Source organism: Vicia villosa, linkage group LG3 (assembly GCF_029867415.1).
Source record: "Vicia villosa cultivar HV-30 ecotype Madison, WI linkage group LG3, Vvil1.0, whole genome shotgun sequence".
Classification (NCBI taxonomy): domain Eukaryota; kingdom Viridiplantae; phylum Streptophyta; class Magnoliopsida; order Fabales; family Fabaceae; genus Vicia; species Vicia villosa.
Window position 1 is genome coordinate 53,120,819 of NC_081182.1, and position 15,832 is coordinate 53,136,650.

General features: G+C 33.3%; 2 protein-coding genes and 2 non-coding genes across 5 annotated transcripts; 2 read left to right on the forward strand and 2 right to left on the reverse strand.

Annotated features, from left to right (window-relative positions):
- The first annotated feature begins 4,780 nt into the window (after positions 1–4,780).
- LOC131661438 (aspartic proteinase-like protein 1) lies at positions 4,781–8,830 on the forward strand. Of its 2 annotated transcripts, XM_058930978.1 has the most exons (10): positions 4,781–5,316; positions 5,409–5,547; positions 6,320–6,567; positions 6,680–6,907; positions 7,007–7,145; positions 7,214–7,284; positions 7,404–7,506; positions 7,775–7,835; positions 7,946–8,017; positions 8,147–8,820. In XM_058930978.1, the coding sequence occupies exons 1-10, from the start codon at positions 5,024–5,026 to the stop codon at positions 8,386–8,388; spliced, it is 1,596 nt and encodes a 531-aa protein (XP_058786961.1). In that variant the 5' UTR covers positions 4,781–5,023; the 3' UTR covers positions 8,389–8,820. The 2 variants fall into 2 exon arrangements, with proteins under 2 accessions (XP_058786961.1, XP_058786962.1); XM_058930979.1 differs by lacking the exon at positions 4,781–5,316 and having other exon boundaries at positions 6,286–6,567; positions 8,147–8,830.
- Positions 8,831–11,771: 2,941 nt separating this feature from the next.
- LOC131655730 (heavy metal-associated isoprenylated plant protein 23-like) lies at positions 11,772–12,955 on the forward strand. The gene is made up of 2 exons (XM_058925544.1): positions 11,772–12,299; positions 12,443–12,955. The coding sequence occupies exons 1-2, from the start codon at positions 12,134–12,136 to the stop codon at positions 12,733–12,735; spliced, it is 459 nt and encodes a 152-aa protein (XP_058781527.1). The 5' UTR covers positions 11,772–12,133; the 3' UTR covers positions 12,736–12,955.
- A 2,647-nt stretch (positions 12,956–15,602) lies between these two features.
- LOC131593844 (small nucleolar RNA R44/J54/Z268 family) lies at positions 15,603–15,691 on the reverse strand. Its single transcript, XR_009281221.1, has one exon. It is a non-coding gene; the product is annotated as a small nucleolar RNA R44/J54/Z268 family (small nucleolar RNA).
- Positions 15,692–15,759: 68 nt separating this feature from the next.
- LOC131593842 (small nucleolar RNA Z267) lies at positions 15,760–15,832 on the reverse strand. Its single transcript, XR_009281219.1, has one exon. It is a non-coding gene; the product is annotated as a small nucleolar RNA Z267 (small nucleolar RNA).

Consider the following 15,832-nt stretch of genomic DNA (forward strand, 5'->3'; position numbering starts at 1 on the left):
AGAGCACGAGCCACATATGTAAAAGTGTCAATTATTAGGGCTTCATCTGTTCACTGTTTATTGTGAGTCACTCTTGTATCGTTTGATGTTAGGGCTGGACTATTAGTTGAGTTGTAATTATGAATCACTCATTAGATTTTAAGCAGTAGTTGATTCTGTTTATTGGATTGCATCTTATCTTTGATTGTCATTGTTGTTTATCACATTTTATGTGATTTAAGGGAAGTGAGAGAGGTCTCATATCTAGGAGTGTCGTAGATAGAAATAACACGGGTAGTAATTAAGTGCGAAGTTTGTAAAACCTAAGGTTGTTTAGAACTTCAAACTAATACTATTATAGTGGATTTTCTCCCTTGCTTGGATGCCCTCGGATGTAGGTGACGTTGCACCGAACTGAGTTAACAATTGACATGTGTTATTTACTCCCTACCATTTACTGTACACTATCAATTTTTACTTCTGTTGTTACGATGTCTTCATGTTACATTCGATATCTTGGTATCCTGACATCGTATACGACATCTGTTCTTTCATGTTGTGCTAGAATTTTAGAATTTTTTCATAGAAGTACATGGCTATAAGCATACACACAAAATATTTTTCTCAAATGATTTATCAAAATAAAATACTTTGAAAAACATATAGAAGTTGTATAGAACAGGACGAGAGTAGTCAAAAAGCCATAAAATAATTTTCTACTCTATTTAATAGGTTGGATAAAAAATTCTAATTGATTAGATTGGCGCGAACTTAAGGTTTAAGGAAAGTTGAGTGCACCCAGATTTTATAAAATGACTATATATATATATATATATCTTATTTTTTCATATTGGAAACTTATATACGATTGATTTTCAAAAGTTAACCAATTAGAAAAAGCTTCAATAGATTAGATAACAAGTTTTTTTGCATAAATGCTATTTCCTTTTTTGGGGAACCTCAAGCCTATAAATAAAGGCTCCCTTTCTCATTTCAAAACATCCAGAACAAGAATTTGTGTATTGACACACACACACTCTCTCTCTAAGTTTCAATTTAACTTTGTCATCACTAGTTCTTATAGCCAAATGCTTGTAAGGAAAGTACCATTTGTGAGTGAGGTCAACATTGTAATTTGTGAAAGGGTAGAATTGTAAAAATTCACCAAGGTAGCTATGTTTATAAATCTTGGTTAAATATTATGCAAATAGAGATTATATATGTGGTTCAAAGTTAAACCCGTTAAAAGCATACTGTTAGGGATTGTGTGATCAATTTATATATATATAGGTTGAAGATTATCTACTTTTGATAATCTTCCCTTGGTTCTTGATTGGTCGAAGATTATCCGATAATAAAAATCTACCTAGGTTTGAGATCAACCCGATTAAAATCTTAGAGGTAATTTTGTTATCTTGTTAAACCAAAATTGAGCTCATATATTTTGGAACTCGAAGACTAACCGTTACAAGGTTCGCGTTTGTGGAAAGAAGACTAACTGCTTCAATCTAAAGTTGGGAAGAAAGCTTGGTAACTTCACTTTCAACAAGTTATTAGAGAAAAGACGCAAACACTCGTATCATCTGTCTTGTGATATTTTGGCTGTAGGACAACTACCATTTTCTTGTATAAGGGGGTTCATGAGTCTTTCCTACTAAAAGCTCTCAAGTAGTATTGAAAACTCTTAAAACCAAGTCTCAGGGAGAGAAGTAGGTCTTTTTTTACCGAGCCTCTATAATGCTTGGTGTTCTCCTTCTTCCTTTAACTTTTTAATTTATGCACTTTAAATATTTACTTTCCGCAGCTTAGAATTAGAAAATGTATTCAAACTCTGATTTAACTTGCCAAAAGTTTTTCAAAACCATATTTTTTCAAACAACACAATTCACCCTCATCTTGTGTGTGAAGTCTCAAGTCCAACAAGTGGCATCAGAGTCTAACTCATGTTTAAGGACTATTTGTCTCAGGAGGAAGATGACTTCCTACACAAGATCGTTTTTAAACACACCACCACCTTTTGAAAAAAGATAGTTTTGATATTTGGAAAATCACATTGGAATTTTTTCTTCAAAGTATAAATCATGATTTATGAAAAATCATAATGAATGGTTTGATTTATCCTACTCGTCAAGTAAATGGTGAAGAGGTGAAAAAACCTTATTCTCTTTTGACAAAAAAAAAGACAAAAATAAATATAAATCTCAAATCCAAAAATTTCATAATAATGTATTTAGATGATAACAACCTTCTTGATGCTCGTCATTGTAAGACCGCCAAGGAAATGTGAGATACTCTAGAAAATATATATGAGGCTTCTCCAAGTAGCAAGCTAGACAAGATAAACACATAAAGTAAAGATGTTAACTTTAAATATTTTCCTAGCACTAGATGTGACACCCTAATTTCCTAACATATAATATAACAAATAAATTAAGGTATACACTTAATCACATTAGGATGTCACGCATGTCAATTCCCAGTATGTTATGTAACACATAAAATTTTAAAATAAAACATTAAACACTTATTGACCCATGCTCACCTTCACTTAGGGTATCACCACAACTGAATTATCGAAAACATAATACAAAGTATGCATGCCATAACTCAATACTTTGTTAAACTTTTAAACAATTGCGGTGACCTACTTCACATAACAATAAAAGCGAAGACGAAACATTGAGAGTATAACATTCAACTATGTAACATAGTAAACAGAACGAAATAACGTTAGCCCCCGCCCAGTGTTACCAAATCAGAGCATGTAATCTAAAGTGCAAAACAAGCTAAAAGAAGAATTGCCTCTCATCATCCTCCAGCTCTAAGCTACTACTTAGTTACTTGCTTATTTGTACTCCAAAGAGCAGCACAAACCACAACAACAACGACAACAACAACAAAGGGGTGATATTACATTCAAATAATAATGGTGCATAAACAATTAGAGTATATTACTATATATCAATTCACACATATATCAACTATGCACCACAAAAACAAGTATTCATACTTCACTCACATCACAATCATATGTATTTATTTATGCAATGCAACTCACAACACATCAAAGACTCATATGCATGCGGTACCGACTCACCATTTGGTTTTCCATACGAACCGAGTCCCAATAAACTGCGAACCTCAAGCCCCTCATCGATCTACAAGCCCCAACACCGAACTTGGGACAAGTCACAAAATCCCGCACTAAACCTGTGAACTCGCCACTTTCACAACAACAATGGCATATGATGCATGTCATACATATCAATACAAATCCACAAAAACTACAACGTTTAAGGTCCACACCGACCGTAAACAACATGCATTGACAACAACATAATAATCTCGCCCTGAATTATTATTCAACAATCACCAACAACAACAAACAACATAACTATATCAAAGTCATCATCATTTATCACGCTCACATAATCATATACTTATCACAACTTATAATCGTTCAACACAACATTACTCAGTACAACTCAAGCATATGACAATTCTCTTCAACTAAATTATTATCTCATACATACGTCAACACAATAACGACAAACACATATAATGGTATTACTTCGAACAATACAATTCCTGCACAACAATAATAGGGTAGTCTCCACACCGAAACTACATATTCAATTCAAACATGTTATCAATACATGGATATCAACTCATCTTATAATCATATCAACATACACTCAGTCATTTATAACAATTAGCTAGTTTTTTGTTGCCGACAACTATTATGAAAACATTGAAACTATAACTTTCACCTCCTTCATGACACCTCTAGCCTATTAGGATACCAACATGAGATAGGCATTCGCGTCAGCTTCCCAAAGTTTTAAACCACACTTCATTTGGATTGATAGATTAAAAGTTATGATCAAAATATTCAGCGGACCAATTTATTGTTGTCGTAGACCCATATATTGGGCAATGTTACTATTTACGTAATTTTTCATAAATGAAAAAGAACCAATCAATTACTCTCATGATGTCGATCGTTTGGTCTGCGTTGTTGTTTCAAAATTTATCAATTTTTCAAATCAACTAATCGGTTGCTTCATGGATCATTAAATTGATCCAAACCACTTTTTATACAGTACTTTTCTAAAATTTTCGAGAAACCAATCGATTGACTTTTTACAAAATAAGTGTGATAAAAGTATGTCATATTGAATAGGAAAGTTTGAACAAAAATGTCCACAAATATTAATAAATATATTTTCATTTTTATTTTTTAAAACTCAATTATTTTTTAAAAGGTTAAATTATTCCATTTACAAGGGAATGAACTCAAATACAGGGGGCCCACAGTGACAAAAACAAATGGACACGCGGCGAAAAAAAGCCCGTTTTGTTCTCAAACACGGTGGGGCAAGTATCCGCGTGACGTTTCGTTTCATCCTAGCATTACATTATTGTTCTTGATAATCAAAACATTTTATTTTTTTAAATTTCAAATATATTAGTCATGTTCATAAGAAAAACACATTAATCATTGATATAAAAAAACATATTAATCATCATGTATAGGTATTTTTATTTTTTATTATTTTTTAAAAAAATTAAAAAATAAGAATTTTAAAATTAAAATTTTTAACTTTTAGTATCTCTTACTAATTTAATTGTTAAAATCATTAAATTACAAGAGATTAAAATTTATAATTTTTAACTTTATAAAAACGATTTTTTACCAAAATTTTTTGAAAGACGGAAAAATAAAAATATTTAAATTTAGAAGAACTTTAAGTTTAAAATAAAAATAAAATGCATATCATATTCACATTTATCTAACATTTTCCATCATTAAACTATACTTTATTCCGCCACCCACAAACAGAAAAAAACCAAGTTTGTCACTCTCATTCACACTCACTCAGACACACCACACGCAGAGACACAGTGATGAACAAACGGTGATGCACACTGCGCACCCCTCACTCAACAACTCATAACCTCTTAATTACTTTCACTAATCAACACTAATCTTAACCTAATCACTTTCACCACCGCTAAACTAACTACTAGATCTCGATCTCCGATGCCGTCAAGGTGGCGGTCGTTGCTTCCGTTCCTCCTCTCGGTGACGGTTACTTACGCAATGCAGGTTCCGGCCACCTTTTCCACGAAGCTGGTTCACCGATTCTCCCAAGAAATGAAACCGGTTCGGGTTCAGACCGGTGACTGGCCGGACCGGCGCAGCATGCAGTACTACCAGAGGCTTCTTAGAAACGACTTTGTCAGGCATAAAGTTAACATCGGTGGTGCTCGGCACCAGCTTCTGTTCCCTTCTCAGGGTAGCAAAACGATGTCGTTTGGAAACGACTTAGCATGGTGATTTTTTATTCTTCTACTTTCTGTGTTTTTTTCGTTTTTTATTTTTTGAATTTTGAATCTGATTTTGTTGTTTTTTGCGATGATAATAGGTTACATTATACGTGGATTGATATAGGGACACCGAGTACTTCGTTCCTTGTTGCATTGGATGCTGGGAGTGATCTTCTTTGGGTTCCTTGTGATTGCATACAGTGTGCTCCTTTGTCTGCCAGTTTCTATGCCAGTTTGGTATGTACACTAACTTGTAATTGTATAAAAATAAAAGGTGTATGGAATTAGAGTTTATAAAAAGCGACACCTTTCATTTTAAAAATCGGTTTTGTAAAGATGAGTCAGGTAATATATAGAAAGCTAGTATGATATTCGAGTCTATCAATCATACCACCTTCCATTTATATATGCGCACGAAATACCTAATAGTGTTGGGCGTGAGGTGTGTATTGGAAAACACCTGAGACCCTGTTTTGTAAGGATTAGTTAGACTCAAAATGAAAATATAATACCTCGATATATAATTAGGATTTATTTATTTGAGTTTAATTACCGGCGTGTACAATTGTGGTACTATTTAGGAGAGCATATGAAACAAATTAGCACACTCTTAAGTTGTTTTCATCTTATTTCCTCAAGTTCTTTATGATAGTGTGTAAAATTAGGTTAACTTTATTTTATCTTTTGTTATAGGAATAGCTTTTAGATAGACACTCATATGATAAACATTTATGCTAGTCAAAACATTTTAACTAGAGATTTGTTTGTCCCTAAAAATTGATAAAATCTAAGTGTCAACAGTCATGCCACAGCCTTCTCTCATGTACTATTTTGGTTGTATTGCTTAATATTAGTAATACGGGAAATAATATGTTAGCACCTCAGCTTTATAGGTGCATGTTTGGGTGAAGTTTTAGAGTCTAAGCTAAGAGTTGGTGGCTGGTTTAGCACTTATTTCCAGTAATTGATTCGCAGGTGCTCCCTCACATATGGGGCATCTATTATGCAGGATAGAGATCTGAATGAGTATAGCCCCTCTAGTTCGTTATCCAGCAAGCATCTATCTTGCAGCCATCGGTTATGTGATATGGGTTCAAATTGTAAAACTTCCAAGCAGCAGTGTCCATATACTATCAATTACACGTCAGAGAATACATCAAGTTCTGGGTTGTTAGTTGAGGACATATTGCATCTTCAATCCGGCGATGGCGGTGGCAGCTCATCTAACTCTTCTGTTCAGGCTTCAGTTGTTGTCGGGTATACCTTATTGATTGTGTCCTTGTAACTTCAACATCTCATTGCCTGATGACAGTGTTTCTCTTTTCAACAGTGTGTCCTCATTGACTAACATCAAGCTTGTTGAATGCAGGTGTGGTATGAAGCAAAGTGGTGAGTATTTGAATGGCAATGCTCCGGATGGTGTCATTGGTTTGGGACCTGGGGAAAGTTCAGTTCCGAGTTTTCTTGCTAAATCAGGATTAATCCGTGATTCTTTTTCGTTGTGCTTTAATGAAGATGATTCCGGTAGATTATTTTTTGGTGATCAGGGATCAACCGTGCAACAGTCTACTCCATTCTTGCCCTTGGATGGAATATTGTATGAAATTATATACGTTTAATTAGTTTACGACCTTTTACTATGCTAAAATAATTTCAAAAATTGTCTCCTGCTAATTATGATATATTTCCTGCTCAGTTCAACCTACATTGTTGGAGTGGAGGCCTTTTGTATTGGGAATTCGTGTCCTAAAGTAACAAGTTTTAATGCTCAGTTTGATAGTGGAACATCATTTACGTTTCTTCCGGGTCATGCATATGAAGCAATAGCTAAGGAGGTACTTTTGTCTTTAGAATTTCATGATCGTAAATCTCTTCTGTGGATATTTATGAGTTTATTTGACAGTTTGACAAACAAGTGAATGCTACAAGATCAACCTTTCAAGGAGCTCCTTGGGAATTTTGTTATGTACCCAGGTGAATATACTTGATAGATCTCTTTCTTTCCCTCTCCCGTCCGACTCTACTCTCTGTTCTTGATGTCCTAATTGCTAAAAGAATTTCTTTCTGATGACGTTATTTTATATTTGAAACAGTTCGCAACAACAGCTGCCTAAGGTTCCCACATTGACACTCACATTCCAACAGAATAACAGTTTTGTGGTCTATAATCCTGTGTTTGTATTTTACAACGAACAGGTGGGTGTGGATTAAGTGGTTCCTTTTTCTTTTGGGAGGAGGGGTGAAAAGTAAAACATATAATCATAAGAGGCTTTATCATTATCATAATAGAAAAATATTTGTCATTTCTCTTACCCTTTATCTTTAACCTAATAGAAAAAGTTTTCCACATGAAAATTCAGTTTTCAGTTGGCTATTTTAGTAAGAATGGAAATGAAAAAAAAAGGGTCATTTCTCTTGCAACATATGTATAGCTAAATTATAATGACCGGTTGTTTTGGTGCAGGGAATTGATGGATTTTGTTTAGCAATACAGCCAACCGATGGGGATATGGGAACAATTGGACGTAAGTTTACATATTTTCTCTAGAAAAGTATAGTGATTACCCGTATTCTTGATTCTGAAGAAAAAGGTATCTTGATTTTTTACCATACAGCTAATTAAATTAAATTGCAGAAAATTTCATGACGGGATACCGATTGGTATTTGATAGGGAAAACAAGAAGCTAGCATGGTCACGCTCAAATTGTGAGTCAGTTTATTTCTCACAAAAATATATTCATGTTTTTTTTCTTCTAACGTACGGGTATGTATCCCCGTATCAAGTGCATCCAAAATATGAAGGAGGCTTTAAGTTCAAATCTTATTCATTTGTAGGTCAGGATCTCAGTCTTGGCAAGAAGATGCCCCTCTCCCCTCCTAACAAGACATCGTCAAACCCGCTTCCTGCAGATGAGCAGCAAAGAATCAAAGGGCATGCAGTTGCTCCAGCTGTTGCTGGAAAGGCTCCTCAAAATTCGTCAGTTGTTTCATCTCAGACATCTCAGATGATTTCATACTGGCATCATTGGCACTGCTATTGGCTGCTTCTATTTCATCTTCTGTTAGCCTTTTACTGAGACTTTCACGCACGTAGTATTTCTAGTAGCCTGTCTAAAAGTGTTAAATGTGTATCTAAATCTGCCTGTTTTGTCCTAGGTTTGTAAGTATGTTAGATCTTACACCCTTCTATGCTGCCCGTTGTTTTTAACAGTCAGCATTAGATTCCTAGAACTCGTAGTGAAACATTTCTCTTTAACGCCCATAGGTCGGGTGAGGTTATGTAAATTAATTTGCTTGGTATGAAGGTTTTTTTTCTTATTAGAAATTTTAATCCATTTTTTTATGAAACCATTTTTATCACGTCCCTTAAAATATTTGTGAACCGAAATACTTGTACCACTAGCATTTCAGATGCTTTCAAGTTTTCTAGTACTCAACGTGAAATAGCTCTAGTTATGAAAATAGGTTGGTAGGATCATGGTGTAGAAACAAATAAAAATAGGAGAAATATACACAAATTTTATTACTGACAATAGGTTCTTTTTACTAAACAACATCATGCTTCCTACCAACTTGTTTTCGTATCTACAGCTATTTCATGTTGTCGATACTGTTTTTTAAAAGAGGTTTTTTGTTTGAATAAATGTTGGTGTTGTTGCATTGTATATGTAAATGTTGGATCATTGAAAAGGGAAGAAATTAGACATTAAGAATCCTAACACAATAAGTACCAAGTAAAGTTATTCAAACTCTTCAATGAACTCTCACTTTCTAGTGAAATCTCCTTTAAACTAGTCTCTCAATACCTACAACCTGTTAGGCCTTTTTTTGTAGCTTCCTTCCTCGTTTCCTAGTTAAAGTTTCTCCTTTTATACACAAAAAGATGTCAATGCAAAGTATTTCTGTCCTTAAATATTGTTGAAACACATTTTATTGTGTCCACGCATCAAATTTCAAAAGGCAATTGATTCCCAATTCTCACAAAGAATGTCACTCATTCAAGAATTGTTCTAAGCTAAGCATATTTAATAGAGTTCTAAATTAGGCAAAAAAAAATTATATATTTTATTGACAAGTATTTATAAATTCTTAACTTTTCTTATAGCTTTACTTTCTCACATCTCATAGTTACTTTTGCTTAGAAGCGTGACAAAAGTTTCCCTTTTTCGTGTCCCGTACTTTGCAGTTTGCATCAAGATCACTCACTGCCACAAGATTAGAATTGGTGTGGTATGGGTTGCATGTTTCTCAATTCTGTTTTCATGCACTTTTTGCTTCACTTTTCTATTTTCATATCTTTTTCTTTTCACTCTACTTTTGTTTCCCAAAAGTGATTATGAGTGCTTTTATGTACGTAGTTTCTACGTTGATTGCAAAAAGATTATGCAACGGGTTGCTTATATTGTTTAAATTGCTTCTTTTGGTTAAAATATCATAAATGGAAGCAGTTGAAATCAAATGCTAACTTTATAAAAAAAGCTATCCCTCAGATCAGATTCATTTTAAAGTGACCCTTTGAGTTTGCAGATCTTAAAATAAAATAATGATTTTGATTTGAATGATTAATTTTTTTTTATATTTACTCAAATATTTTGAATAGTTTAAGTATATGCAATTCTAATAATTTTTTTTAGGTTTTTTTTTTATTTTATAAAATCTCTTTAGAAATTCTATTATACACATTTTTTAAGTCAATAAAAATTATGGGTGTGTATAAGTTTTGTTGGTCCATCATGCTTCATCACACGTCGTAGTAGATAATCCGCTTCTATGGTCAACCTCTCAAATGTAAAATCAAATTGATTTCTTAGTGACTCGATTCTCTTTTCTTAGTCTCTGTTCAATAACTATTTCCCATAACTTCATGATATATCTTAATCAGTGGTGCTCTCATGTGACTTTTTCTCTTTGTTTTCCTCTTGATTAATACATGCATAATCAATACTCTATGTTGGATAATCAAGCTCTCTCACAGAATAACTTATGAATAATCAATAGTCCAAAAAGTATTTTCTCTGACTTCTGAATAAAAAAGAAACTTATTTGAGAACATGTTACCCCACTCTTATATGTTATAAGATGCTTATCTCTTTTTCTAAATAGATAATAGCTATAGTGAGCTCAAAAGTCGATGAAAACTCCAAGATGGATATACCCTCTACATTTTCTTCTCTGAGACCATACCCATTTAGATCAAAAGTCAATGAAAACTCCAAGATGCACGCTCTCAAAACCTCATGCTACGCTCCCTACATATCCATTTAGATTCCCTCTTAGAAAAAATTTCTCTCCCTAGAATGTATCCTGAAGTAAACCTTCTAAATCCTTTTAAAATATTACCTTGAGGCGTCTTGCTAACCCAATCTGAGGTGCATAAACACTAAAAACATTAAAGGTATCTTGTTCTACTACAAATTTCAAGGTTATGATTTGATCTCCTATTTTTTTTACATCCACAATATCCTTCTTCCACTCATTGTCCATAATAATCTCCACCCCATTTATTGATCTTACTTTTCCGATGTACCAAAGTTTAAATTTTGAGTTGTCTAATTCTTCCGCCTTTTAACTTGTCCACTTAATGTGTTGTAGGTACGATAAATTGATCTTTCTCCTAATCATAATGTCTATTATTTCTATAGATATTCTAGTAAGAGTGTCTATAGTCCATGATCCAAAATGAATTTTACTGTCATGAACTAACTTCTTTACCCACACTTGTTCTCGAAATTGTGAGAACCATTGATTACTTTTCCGTGCATCTAGACGGTGATGCGGGGACCATTACTTGTTTGACTGTATACTCTAACCATACAACTTGTTGCTCAAGGACAACAACCTAGCATTCACATTATTTCATATCATAGAGTTTCGATAAAATTTTATGTTAGTTATCGACTGCCTAACACAACTCTCTTCTTTTATCTAAATTTGTGACCGGCTATGCAAGTGAAAACTAAAGGCAAGATTTAATTGATAAACTGTTTGAGAAAAACGAACATGGCATTAGTATATCAGCAAACAATAACTCCTTTTTAAAAAAGAAGTGGTAAAAGATTCATAGCCGTTGTAAACTTTTACAGCGCTTCAAATTTGTGTCACCATCTAATAGTTGTTCATTCATTTTTGGAAGTTGGTATGAACTTTCATTTTCCTCAATTAATCATTACTCTTCAATTTGAATTGAAGCCTCAATCAGAGAGTTCTCATTAGCTGTCATCTGTTATACCAAATTTTATTCCCTAATAAACAACGTAGTCAAATGTCTGCTGAATATACACCACATTGAAAAACAGTACCACCAAATTTTACTATTTCTTGAACCTCAAGTATAAAACACTGAAAACCAAAAAAAGGCTCTTTTTCATTATTAAAAGTTTTGCACTTACCTTTCCTCTTCTCTTTATGAAAATGATCTTCTCTTTATAAAAATGATAAAAGGACTTTATAAGTTGGCATTTTTTATGTAAAAATTTCAAGGGAGGTAAAAGAAGCTCTTCAAAGAGCAACATTATTTATATATCATTAGAGGGTAGAGAAGGAATCTTTTAATTATTTTGCATGAAAGTTCCTTGCAGTTTCTACTTTTTGGAGCTCCCCCCTTTGGTTTTCAATATAAACTCACATTCTTCATTCCCATTACCAACATCCTTGCAATATTTTCAGATTCTCTTTAATCTCACAAACTCATCAACTTCTCAGCCTTGAATTGTGCTATTGTGTTTTGTTCATATATATTGGCATTGCCAAGTTAACTATTATTTTTGGTAATATTTTAAACCATTTCGGGATCGTCGATCAAATATTAATACACACGTAGAAATGGGAGTTGGAGGAACTCTAGAGTACTTATCTGATCTAATGGGAAGTGGCCACCACCAACACAAGATCAAGAAGAGGAAGCAATTACAAACGGTCGAGTTGAAGGTGAGAATGGACTGTGATGGTTGTGAGCTTAAAGTCAAGAATGCCCTCTCTTCAATAAATGGTAAGTTACATTCTCACGCTATTTAACTTCATTCGGTGTCAGTACCGTATCTGGTATTAATGTGTGCCGGTGTCAATGTTTTATATCTTTCTTGCATTATGTACATCAAAATGATGAAGTTAAAAATATTGGTGGTGGTGCAGGAGTAAAATCAGTGGAGATAAACAGGAAACAGCAAAAGGTGACAGTAATAGGGTATGTGGAGGCAAATAAGGTTCTAAAGAAGGCCAAGTCAACAGGGAAGAAAGCTGAGATTTGGCCTTATGTGCCATACAACATGGTGGCTCATCCATATGCTGTTTCTTCTTATGACAAGAAGGCTCCTCCTGGATATGTGAGGAGATTGGAGACTACCAATGGAATGGTTACTACACATGAAGACTCTCATCTCAACATGTTCAGTGATGAAAACCCAAATGCATGCTCCATTATGTAGATGATGAGGAAAAAGTGTTTTTTTAGCACAATAATGTAGATTTTGTAGTTTTAAATGTAGTAGGTTATTTTGTTTTACTCTATTGTTTTCATTCTTAAGTATTTGTTTCTCTATTGAAGTGATGTTGCTGCCATCATGGTTTTGCCAATTCTCGTATTTGATGAGTTTTGTTCTGTTATTTGACTTTTTCTTTTGTCCCCGATATAACTGAATTTTGGTTTGGCTGGAAGGACAATAGAAACAATACTATAAGATGATCATCCAATTATGATAACAAGTTGAATGTGAAAAAATGATAAAAAAAATATTTTACCCTCTATTGAAATCAAAAGCATGACTTTTACTATAGTGTTAGTTGTAATTCAAACTATGTAAAGTTAGTTACTTGATAGCAGTTGAATTGATTACAAATTTGTTGATTAGGCTAGAAGTTAGTTAGCTTAACTAACTATATTTACTGGTTTACTTGCATTAGAAAAGTGTAGCTCAAGAAACTTCCAGTTGTGACTATGAATCATTGATGATAATGGTGACAACAATTGAAGAAGTTGTAGATTTTATCACACTTGGTATCTTAACACTAGGTGCTCAATTCATATGACATGAAACAAAAAGCTTCTTACTGAGTTTGATTCTGATAAGAGAAGGTGAATTTGGATAATAACAACTCAATGGAAGAATTGGGCATGTGAAATGTACATGTTCATTTGAAAGTAATATATCGGGTGTTGTATGTCCCTAATATAAAGTGCAACTTGATAAATGTTGATCAATTGGAGGAGAAAAGATACTTTGTGATCACATTCACTAAAGTTGTAAGATTTAAATAGAATAATGGTTTTAAAATTAGTACTGCCAAGAAACAAAATATTCAAGATCTTGATTAATGCAATAGAAGGTGATTGTCTTACAACCATTTCCTAATAAGGAGAGCATTTTATGGCACAAAAAAGTATTTCCATTTGAATTTCAATACTTTGAGTCAGATTAATTCAAATTAAATGGTGCCAGGCACACATAGAATTGTAGCTCTTAAAAGTTCCTGTACACCATGCTTGGTAGTAAAATATCTTAGATCAATTTAATTTTCAAAAGTAGGTTGCCAATGAGATCAATTGAAGTATTAAATGTGGTTCATTCAAATATTTGTGGCTCCTTTAATGTGTTATCATTGGGTGACAACAAATAATTTCATCACTTTGTAGATGTATTTTACAAAATTATATAGTTATATTTGATCAAGGTTAAGAGTGACGCCTTAAAAGTGTCTAGTAAAAAAAATCTTGAGAACACATGTGGGGGAAGGTTATATTGCACAAGATTTAATCCTAATGCACCGGGCATTGAATCATACATGAAGTCACACACCATACACCTCATAACACAATGGCCTAGCTTTGAGGAGAAATATGAGTATATTGAACATGTGCATGTTGAAGAAGAAAGGGCTATCGTATCATTTATGAGAAGAACAGTGACCACATCTGCTTACATTCTAAACACATGTCCTACAAAGAGAATGAATGGAAGTGTGGATGAAGAAGTTGGGTCAAGAAGGAAGCTTACATTGACTCACTTGAGAGTGTCCGTGTCATTGTGCTTCAAACAAATTCTTGATGCAAAGAATTGTACAATATTATATTGAACAAAATTGAGGTTAGCATATAAGTAAAGATGATGGAAGAAGAAGCTTGATATTAGAAGCAAAGAGTAATGTCTAATTCCAATTGTTTAATTAACATGGATGATGAGTTGAGTACATCAAATAATGATGAAATTGGTGTGTATGGTGCTGATTTAGATGAAGAGACTCAAGTTAAAGCTAGACCACATAAAAACAAAAAACTTGCCAAGAAGGCTAACAAACTCTTATGTGATTCCTCAAAATGTTATTGATGTGGATGGTGAAGTAATACACTGAGTGATTTATGAAACACCAATTGGGTTCACAAATAATGAGGTTAACCTAGATTAGACAACACAAACATTATCTTGAAGCTCCGGTCGGCACCATCGAGGGAAACATTTTTGAAGTATGTAACCGGAAAATAAAAACAAAAATGCAATGGATACAGATACGACACACTATTATGTTTCACGTTGGTCAGTGGCGGAGCCAGAAAATTTATACAGCCTAGGCAAAAATTTTACACCATTTATTATTCATCTGTTTTAATTTTCACACCTTATTTTTACTAATTTTGCCCCTAATTTTACCCTTGATTTTATCTAAAAATTGACTATTAAATTGGGGGAGTACAAAGAAAATAGGGGTTGAGCCTGGGCGCCTGCCCGAGCTGGGCCTTGGCTCCGCCCCTGACGTCGGTTATGGCCGCTTTGCCATCGTTAGTATTCCCCTCTTTTTCTTCCAATACTCATTATTTTTCTTTCTTAATTAAAAGTACTCAATTTAAGTTTTTTTAGTTGATTGAGAATATTAAGTTTAAATATACATAAGTAAATTATATTATTTTAGACTCTTTATAAATCTTGTTCATATATTATTTTATATTGTTTATAAATTGTACTCATAAATTATATTATTTTATTATCATATAAAATATATATAACCGTATTATTAATGGTATCTTCGTGTCCGTGTCTAAATTCGAACTTCATAGCTATAAACACTTTCACACCAAGTCAGTGGCGACTGAAAGTGAGAAGTATTATGTAAAGGCATCAGAGATTTCTCCTGGAAGTGCTGAGTCCCTGTCTTTATCTAGTCATCATCTAGGCACAATTAATTTCTCTAAACAAAAATTTATCAATACAAATCAACAAAAACCAACAAAATGTATAAAATTATGAATTAAAATTAGAAAAGAACATCTAAAACATGCCAATTTTAATTACGCATTATACACTATGCATCAGAGAGATTCCCAACGACAAATCATCATTTTCTCTAATTAGGAGATCTGATGTCCCTGTCTGTTTTATCATCACTTGCAAATTGTATATAAATCATTCCACAATTGACGAAAAAGTAATTAACATAAATAAATACAAGATAGAATATAACCAGTGCCTCAGAGTAAAATTAGTTTCACAGAAATTAATCTCAAAGTATATTTAACACCATCAGAGGCACAAG